This window comes from Asparagus officinalis, chromosome 7 (genome assembly GCF_001876935.1).
Source record: "Asparagus officinalis chromosome 7, Aspof.V1, whole genome shotgun sequence".
Classification (NCBI taxonomy): Eukaryota; Viridiplantae; Streptophyta; class Magnoliopsida; order Asparagales; family Asparagaceae; genus Asparagus; species Asparagus officinalis.
In genome coordinates this window covers 4,680,208-4,690,241 of record NC_033800.1, presented here as the reverse complement: position 1 = coordinate 4,690,241, position 10,034 = coordinate 4,680,208, and the positions used below count along the sequence as shown (strand labels likewise).

Sequence of the window (10,034 nt, the reverse complement as noted above, 5' to 3'; positions counted from 1 at the left end):
TAATCCAAAGTTGTTTGTGACATTAAATTTTTGCACCTCTATCTTCATAGAGTGGATATTCAAACTCTAAATGGTCTTCGCGCCAGAAGCACCACCCTCGACACCCGAAGCACATTCTTTCCCCGACATCTTTCTCAACGTACCAACGAACGAAGAATAGATCCAAAACTAAAAAGATAGAGTCTTTTACCAAAAAATCTGACCTTTATCACCAAACGAAGCCCTAGACGAGCCTCCAAATTGATCTACCCCTCCAAATAGCCCAAGCGTAGTCCGAGCTCTGATACCACTTGTTGTGCGTAGTGAAAATTTCGGCAGAGTTTCTGGTGCACAATAAGAGAGAAAGATCAATAAGAATTCTCATCTCACCAATGAAACAAGAATCTGAAACGAATATCTCAACAAGGTGAGATATCGGCTCTTCCTCTCATCAGTTCTAGGACTGACTTGACGAGGGATCCTAAAACTATTACAATGGCCACAAACTCAAAACAAACCAATTTTACGTGGTTCAGCGAACTTCTTACGTCCACGGGGCAAGGAGGGGGAGATCTACTATTAGAGAGAGAGATACAACTAGGGTTTACAATCACTCAATCTAAACTCTCACATAATTATCTCTCTCAAAAGCACAAAAAGATTACATAGAAAACTCCTCTCAAAGTCGGCGGCTTTTCCCTTGCTACAGCCGAAGCCGAAATTTTCTGCGCCTGTCCTTTTCCGCCCCCTGCTCTGCACTTGCTCAACTCCTTTCTGCAGCCGCCAAAAGATCCTGCACCCACTCAATTGCACCACAAACCTAGGTCCGAACACAGCACATATATATAGTTGTTAATTGCTTTTGGGTGGGCCTTGTCTTTCGGGTTCGCTGCTGTTCACGTGGCCTCCACAAGCACACCCTCTGCGATCTCTTCACGAGTCTTCTTTTCATGCGGTTTCTTCTCATCATTATGGCCCCCACTCCACTTACGTGCTTCATAGAAAGATCTTGGATTTTTGCTCTAGGGTGGGTTGATTTAGGGTTAGGGCTAGGATTTTGGGGATATTCGGTTCGCTTGGACAGATGAGAGAAAATAGCACATTCGACGACGAGATGTGTTTTGAGTAGTGGGTGGTGGTTAAATCAAATGGCATTTTGGGAATTGTTTTTTCAAACCGGGTCACTTGGGAACTGGGTTTGGGGGCTAAAGACAATTGCATTTTGGGGATGGGGGCTTTAGAGGCTTTGAAAAAGTATTGGAGGGGAGAATAGATGAAGTTATTTTGGGGGCTAGAAGCAATTTTTCCTTTGAGATATCATTCTTTACCCGAATTATGTTATCAAAATCGATCTTTATTGTAGGGCCCTCTCTCTCTTTCGGCATGCTTTCAATTGAGGCCTATTTATTATTTACCTTTTAAAATCTTGGATTATGTAACTACATTATGCTGATTAATTGATTATAATTTTCTACATTAAAAGTTTATGAGAAATAGCTATGGATAAAATGATTATTATCCATGCATATTGAATAGTGTCAACGGGTGAAGCTATGTGACAACAAAGCGCTTTTTCACTCCGTTGAGATCTCAGCCGTATGTCCTTTAATCAAGCTAGGATCAAAACAGCCATTAAAAACAAAGCTAATCATGTTTCATATTTGCTATGTATTGTGAACAAAACCACGACAAGTACATAACCGATCTGAACCGACCGCACCAAATAGGTGTAGTAGTCTGGCGCGGTTTCAAAACTGAAGGCGGTCGGTTTCGGTTTGGCCAATTTTGATCAAAACTGAACCGCCGGACCAAATACTCAGCCCTAGATATTACATATGAAATATATGTTTTAATTTTAAAAAGACATAATACAAATTTGGTAATACCTCGATTTACAAAACCTCTCAATCTAGAAGATTAACTTGATCCCCCTCGGTTTTAGGGGGGTGTTTGGTTCAATTTCTACAAATTATAGGAAATATTTTCCACCAAAAATATGATTTCCTTGTATTTCTTTAAAAAATTATAGAAAACGTTTTGAGAAGTCAAAAAGTATCAATTTTCTTGTTTTTTTACTTTACTTGTTTGGTTCAAAACAAGAAAATGGCCCATAACTTTATAGAAAATAGTAAGATTTTCTATAATTCGTAGAAATTGAACCAAACACCCTCTAATTTTATAAAAAATGTCAACTTTATAGAAAAGCGTCGATGTGGTGTCAGATTTTTGGGTGATTTCCGCCCATTTTAAGAGGAAATTAATTTCTGTAAATTTTAATACTTTTTTGTACTTTACAGAAAATATTTCTGTAATTTTTTTGAACCAAACACAGTTTATGGAAATCTACAAAAAAAAATTAATTACAAAATTGTCATTGTCAGACATTTTGAAAAAACTGTTTAATAAAATTGTGCAACCAAACACCCCCTTAGATCCGATCTAAGACCGACCGGCGGCATGACGAACGAACTCCGAAGAGAAAACTCAAATCTTGAATCTCACTGTCGCTGAATCCTATCGAATCCGATCCGTTGCTTTTGTAGACAAATCAATCATCGTTCTTAGGCGTGTTCATCTCGGACGCGGATTTTCTCCGTCCACCTGAGCGTCACGAGGGTTGTATTTTTTTAATATTATATTTCCGCGTGGGTTTTTTTAAGAAAAATTCCTTGGGGATCCCAAATCATGGGACCCAAGGGGGGACAGGTGAGGTGTCAACCCCTGGGATGCATGATCTACTGTTCATGAACAGTAGATCATGCACCCAGGGGTTGACACCTCACCTGTCCCCCCTTGGGTCCCATGATTTCGGATCCCTGTAGAACAACTCATTTTTTTATACAAATGTAGAGTACGGTGTTGATGGTTGTTGAGTGGGTGTTTGTTTCAAATCCTATAATTTTAGGATATAGATTTCACAATATGATTTAAAATTCATAGGTTTTTTAATATGGGTTGAGATTTCTAAAATGTTGTTTATTTCATCAATATTTTAGGATATATTATTCTATAATTTGTATTTTGTTTGTTTCAAACTCAAATTGTAGCATTAAAATTTTAGAATTTGAAATCTAACCTAAATCCTCTCTCAAAAAGGGGGTTTCACAAATGCTATAATATATTAGTTTTTTTATTATTTGGGTATTCAATATCCCAAAATTTATTTTGAATCAAACAAAGTTTATGAAATCCATAAACTCAAAGAAACACACTTTTTTATCCTAGAATTTGTAATTCACCCTATATCGCAAAAAATATATAATAATAATAATAAATAAATAAATAAATGAAACAAACACCCCCTGAGTGTTTTCAGAATGGTAGAGTGTTGTCGGATAATAGCAATGTTTTACTTGATAGTGGGCAACAGGCCCATGAGCACCACAGGGATGAAGAACTTCAAGAGAGAAGAGAGAGGTCGTGTTGTTTCACTGTATTGTTTTTAGTAACACTTATATACCCTAAAATTAGGGTAAATGGCACTTATATACCTTATTGTTTCACCTACTTTTTTACTTATATACCCCCAATTATATTTGATAGTAAGATAATAACCTAAAAATTTTTAAACTTGCACTTATATACCTTCACTTGTTTTTTATAATACTTATATACCCTAAAATTTTTAAATTTGGCACTTAAATATACTAAAATTTTTAAAACTAACACTTAAATATCCTATAATTTTTAAAACTTGCACTTAAATACCTCTCAAGTTTGCATAACCGAGGGTATTTATTTACAATTTTTAAAAACTTCAGGGCATTTAAATGCCAATTGCGAAAACTTAAGGGTGTTTAAGTGCCGCAGGAAAAAAGTGAGGGAGTATAAGTGCAAGTTTAAAAAACTTTGGGGTATTTTCCTGCTACCAAATACAAGTGGGGGTATGTAAGTGAAAAGTAAGTGAAACAATATGGTATGTAATTGCTCTTTAGCCTAAAAATTAAGATTCTAAATCCAGCATGTGACGTCTGCATAACTCACTTAACGTAAAGGGCAAAATGTAAACAAAACGTAAAAATTTTGAATATAAGTGAGGCACAAGGGAAACTATAGGGTATTTAACTGCAATTAAGCATAAAAATAACAATGTTTGTTTGATTTATTACAATGGCTTTCACTTTCTTACCTGAGTGCAGGGAGGACGCATGAGAAGACCAAGAAAAAGAGTACTAATTGCAGAATAGTTTACTGTCTTATATTGACAACTGAGGCACGAATTTAATGCAGTAAAATACACCAGCATACAAGTTCCATAACCTTATTACTCAAAGAATGAAAAAAGATATTAACAGCAAAAGTAGCACGAAGAAATGTTAACACGCAATTAAATACCAATTGTTAAATAGCTTGCTAAAAACTAGCTACATGCACCGATAAACATACTAATAGATAATATACAGACGCACACGCACACAAATTTGCATATACAAGAAAAAGACACAGAATTAAACTAAGTAGAGTTTAGGATGGAGGAGATTCAGCACCATCATGGAGAGCGCAGCAGACTGTAGCCTTGTGATGGCCTTGGTATACTCTTATGGCTTCTCCTGTTGACATCGCCCACAATCTTGCGGTTGTATCAGAAGAAGCTGCATATCATGACAACTCGTAGGTTTTCGAATTAAAGTTGTGAATATAACCTCATCTAGAAAATTGAATCCGGAATGATGTATTTAATTTGGCTTACCTGTTATTAAATAAGCACCATCAACAGAGAACACGCAGTCCCAGACCCAGCGCTGATGACCTGAGAATTAATGTGTATTCATGATGCATAGCTTAGAATCTAGCATTAGAAACCATGAGAGACACGAAGCATAGCTTAGAGTTTTTTTTCACCTGTTAAAGTTTTCTCCAAGGTGAAACCATCGACATTCCATATCTTTACAGTGTTATCTGATGATGCAGTTGCGAGATACCTAACGAAAGGATCCCATGAGCTTGTGGCAGTAAAACAACAAATACACAAGAACTGGAACTCATTATCCTTTTCATTTGTATTGGTAGAATAGATATAAGTAGTCATATGATAATATGTTCCCAATATATTAGTTCTGGATCTTTGTTTCTTTGAGCAAATTGTTTAACCATTAGAACTGATTCAGCAAGTCAAGATTAAATACCTGTTAGGATCACAGAATTCCGGTGAAAGCAGACATTTTAAAATGTATCCATCATGTGCCTGTAGCTTATGAAGGGGCTCAAAGTAGGTCATTGTCTGCGGTGGATAACATGACACATAGAAAGTTATCTCACAAGAAAGGAAGAAATAACATGAAAATAAGTGTTTTTGATTATTTGTTCCCTTTTAACCGGAAAAACCTTTACAAAACCAGATGAAATTCAAGCCAGATTTTTCTTAACCAGAATTTTCTTAACCTAACAAAAGAGTAAAATGGAGATACCTGTGTTCCCTTGAGCAACCTCCAAACGTAACATGTACCATTATTGTTAGCAGCGACGACCATGCTACCATCCCACATCACTGTTAGAGACCTTACAGCTGTATCCACCTCAGGGACCTGCACCCAACAAGTTTTTTAGTTAAAAACAATAGGAAATAGCAATATTATACCAAAAATAAAAAAATGATAAAGAAAACAAAGGCTTCAACCAGAATGTAATGAATTTATATATGTACTTACCAGCTCACAGCTGCATGAGTTTGCAGTCAAATCCCACACGCGAATGTTTCCATTTTGATCACCTGATATTAGTTCAGTCTGCAGGAATGAACTCAGTAAACTATATGAAGCATCTTTATTCACAGTGAAAAACAGCTGGAATTTGGAATACTCTACATAAAGAACATGAATTCTGCAAGAGGACATAGTTTAGAACGTATTCACATGCAGTATGTAGTATGCTTGAAAATAGGGGACACCTAACTACAATTTCACTGGAGGAGCCCAATTTGGATCCTCTCCACTACAAAAAAGTAGTGGGCTTTTAATCCCAACCATTAACTATCTAGTGGGTGATTGTGATACATATTAAATCTTACACTCACCGCGCACATGTGTATTGTACTCAATCCTAATTTGCATTCCAAGAAAAAATCATAACCACCCAATAGATAATCAATGGTTACGATTAAGTATAAGTAGTGGTCCCTCTACTAGTTTTTTTGGTAATGGAGAGGATCCAAATCCTAAGGAGCCTGTTGTTTGGCTTTGATTATTTCAAACTAAGATTCAAACACAGATAGATGATGGTTTCGATCAACAAATAGGGTTCTTCACAGGGTAATGGAGATTTCATCAAGGAATAAGTACTTTCAGTGAGTAATATTAGGTATTATCTTTTGATAGAAAGGAATACTGTTGGGACCTTGTAGTGGGAGTTGGTCCGATTAAGCTTCACATCTATTTACATGTTGAAACCATCTATGCGTGAGACACAATCTATGTCTTTCATTTTTCTATTTATGAGACCAAAGACAGGATGTATTACGATGAAATACTCTTTATTTTAGGAGGACTTAACATCGCCTGCAATCACGATTAAAGGAAATAGCTTGCCCTCCTGGCGATACAGGAAATTCAAGGGGATGGCTATAGGCACACTTTATATTTTGTCATAGTGAAATAGCAATGTTCAAATGACCATATATAACAAAGAATTTATTGTAAATTAAATCAAAGTTTCACTCTTCAAAACTTGGCATAAAACACATATCCAGATTTGGAAAGAAGCTCCAAAAGCAAAACCTGATTTGGATGCAAGACGACTGTATTGACAGCTCCACGGCTTTCATATTCTCGTTGACAAGTTGCTGCCCTGAAAGGAATCAATAAAGGCAGGATGCACAAATAATTAGGACCACAAAGCTAATGACACAATTAATAAGACAGTATAAAAGAATGAACAATAATAAGCGAACAAGAGTGCTAAATTCATCCAAAAGAATAAATTACTGAAAACTTTTACAAAATTGTTTATGGAAAAATACCCCTAACCCTTATTTACAATATATTGTAAATCAGGGTCAGGGTTTTTTTTATAATTTTATTTTTATACAATAATAAATGTTCCCTATATATGATTTTGCCTTTAGCACATATTGACAAAAACCAAAGTATGTAAAATATGATTTCACATTCTAAATTTAGAGTTTAACTCCAGATTTTAAACTGCACTAGTAGACACACTAGCTGAAATTGAGTCACTCATTTCGAAGCAAGGTGGTAGCCTGGATCTCTAAGCCTTTAATCACACAAGACTATGCAGGACACAAACAATTTGACATATAACATCAACTGCCCAGTGCAAAAACCTGACAAAGCATTCTAGTTCATGTAACATAAACTGTGTATTGCACATTACAGGAGTAAACAGCATACCAGATGATTCCTAGTATATTTATATAACATCAGTCACCTTGTTCGAATTGGCAAAGTTTTTTCTTTTCTTTTTCTTTTTTGCTTTTTGTGCCCTCCAATAATAGTCCTATGCACAAAGAAGATCCAAGTTTTGTCCTAGACAGTATATGGAATCTAAAACAAGCCAAGCCTGATACCTCAAATCCCAGATCTTCACTGTGCCGTCTTCAGAACCTGTGTACATCCAGTTTCCATCACACTGAAATCCAACCGCCATAACATTGCTAGTATGTGAATCATAGCTTAAAACCTGAAATCATATCATAAACAAATAAGAGAGATAGAAGCAAAAGGACACTGTTGTAGAAAGGGTATAAAGAGAACATCATTCTTAAGACTACACAAATATACCGGCTGTGGGCTGTTCGAGTTGACATCAAAAAGACGAATGTGAGGGTTTCCAGCCGCAGCCAAGAATCGCTTGTCAGGGGTTATTTCAAGACGATTAACTTGCTGCAACAAAATATAAGATAATGTGAGTTAGGTTTATAAGACAGTTTAATCATCATCAGACTAAGACGTCACATAAAATGTGTAATCAAGGGGTTAGTGGATGCTAGAAGTAGGATTTGAGCTGACTACAGTGAAATAATGTATGACACAAGATCGACTTTATTTCATAGGAACCAAAAATAAATAAATAAATAAGTTCACTTCCCAGTGGTGCTCTGCTCAAGTTCGACATACACATGCAGAAGGGGGAAAACTGAATGTCAAAACTCACTGAATCCGGGTATTGAAGAGTGCGGTAACACCTCCCGCTTTTGGCTTCCCAGAATCTGATTGTATGATCATAACCAGCAGTTGCAAGAATCACTGACGGATGACTCATCTTAATCTCCCTACACAAGATACAGATAAATAACTTCATACAGATCCACAGGAAAATTTGTGCCTAAATGCAAGTTACCATTGCTGAACACTAGATAAAATACGAACTTTTCAAATGGAGTACCTACGATGTGCTAGAAAAGTGTAAGCAATAACCTTTCACCATCCGAAAATTGCCACACCACAGAATCATGATTATTTTAAGGAAATCCTCTTATTAAAAAGTTTCAAGAAAAATATACTGGAAATGAGTTGGGTCAAACTATATTCGCATTGAAACTAAAGGTTTGATGCAAAAATTTCATTTTGAGAAGAAATCTAACCTGAAATCAGCAACATATCTGTAAAGACTTTTGTATGGAAAATTTTCCCTTCACATAAAACATTCAAAGTTAATTTACTTTAGTTGTAAGCTTAATTAGCAATTATTCCAATTCCAATCTACAACTACTCAACCTTCTACCACAATAAAGGCCTCTTGGGGTAATTGAGTAAAACCTAAAATTACAGGGATTTGTAAAATTTACTGCGCATCACAAGAATATGTACTCAAAGAGGCATTTCGTCAAACATTTCAAGGGCACATATAAATGGCAGTAAAATAACAAGCTAACCCATTAGAGCCGACAGAGGGGAAATAATTAACAATGGGTCGATTTTAATTGCGTAAAATACTAAAAATTTTGAAGTGTGAAGTTGAGTGGCTTATCGAGTTGATGAAAGTTGAGAGAGTACAATAGCGAGCAGCTTAAAGCCGTACGGACCTGAGAGTGTCGGGGGAAGAGGACGGAGCGGAGCGAGGGAGCGATCTATGGAGGGAGGACACGTGTCGGTATTCCCATGGACTGGAAGAGGTTTAGCCAGGTCGCCCGCGTTGATCGACGAGGAAGAAGAAGGGTTTGTGAAGGAAAATTGTTTAACAAGGGAGTTATTGAATAAATGGGGTAAAATTATTGGGGGTTATTTAGTATTAGTCCCTTCCATGATTCCGTCTCCAATATTTCCAATTGACTCCCTCAAGTCATGGAAATTGCTATTTAGTCCCCCATATCTTCACGTCGCTTGCGATTAGGTCCCTCTGCTTAACAACAATTAGATCTAAAGGAATATTCCTTAAAATCTGACTTTTACTGGTGAGTTCCCTACTATAACCTTGGTTTTTAACCTTATGAAACCTGCTGATGCCAGTTATCAGACACGAGTTTATTTGCGAATTAGATTAGAGTTAGGGTTTTCAAACTCCTTCAGATGACTGACTCCGTAGATCGTTGTTCTATGTTCTTCCCTGCACATAAAGAACTCATGAGAGGCCGAAGTTGGGTTCTCTGGTTATTCCTCCGACGATCAAGTCGGTGTTTGAACTTAAGTGGAAAAATATAGTGATAGGAATTGTTCGGAGTCACATGAAAGCAGAAGAAGTTACCTCATGCAGTGCAACTCCCTTTTATAGTAGATCGAAAGGGCATGAAGGTAACTGTGGTCGAGTCCAGGCAAGCAGTTGACTCGACAGGTGTCTCTACAGGTGTCGGCTGTTGAAGTGGGTGAGTCATCCTTGATTGGATATGAGGATGATCGAGGACGGTTGGTGAGTGATGAGTCATGAGGGCTCGTGGCACCAGCTGTGATGAGGAGGGGCAGCTATTGGTGTGGATTTCGAGGACGCACCGCTTCTTGACTCGGCTCTGAGAGTGATACGAAAAGTACCGTCTTTTTTAGTCAGCGTCGAGAGTTGTCAACTGAGATAGTGGGCCGAGTGTGGAGGCTTGTGGGCTCAATCTGATAGGTAGGTCAGCAAGTACCGCATTTCGGGTCGATCATGTAAGTTGTCGGCCTATGGAG

At 37.1% G+C, this 10,034-nt stretch overlaps 1 protein-coding gene across 1 annotated transcript; it reads right to left on the bottom strand.

Moving 5' to 3' along the window:
• Nucleotides 4,215–9,136, bottom strand: LOC109850349 (protein LST8 homolog). Its single transcript, XM_020420363.1, has 11 exons — nucleotides 8,960–9,136; nucleotides 8,089–8,206; nucleotides 7,716–7,817; nucleotides 7,502–7,614; nucleotides 6,693–6,762; nucleotides 5,628–5,705; nucleotides 5,388–5,504; nucleotides 5,106–5,200; nucleotides 4,822–4,901; nucleotides 4,670–4,729; nucleotides 4,215–4,571 (listed from the first exon to the last, which is right to left on the bottom strand). The coding sequence occupies exons 2-11, from the start codon at nucleotides 8,194–8,196 to the stop codon at nucleotides 4,444–4,446; spliced, it is 951 nt and encodes a 316-aa protein (XP_020275952.1). The 5' UTR covers nucleotides 8,197–8,206; nucleotides 8,960–9,136; the 3' UTR covers nucleotides 4,215–4,443.

Bases quoted from the DNA above. Each gene is read 5' to 3' on its own strand.
- LOC109850349 (XM_020420363.1), bottom strand. From the start codon at position 8,196: ATGAGTCATCCGTCAGTGATTCTTGCAACTGCTGGTTATGATCATACA. The intron at 7,615-7,715 runs GTATATTTGTGT...ATATGATTTCAG, and splicing joins ACTCGAACAGCCCACAGCCG to GTTTTAAGCTATGATTCACA. The intron at 5,505-5,627 runs GTAAGTACATAT...TGTTGGGTGCAG, and splicing joins ACTCATGCAGCTGTGAGCTG to GTCCCTGAGGTGGATACAGC.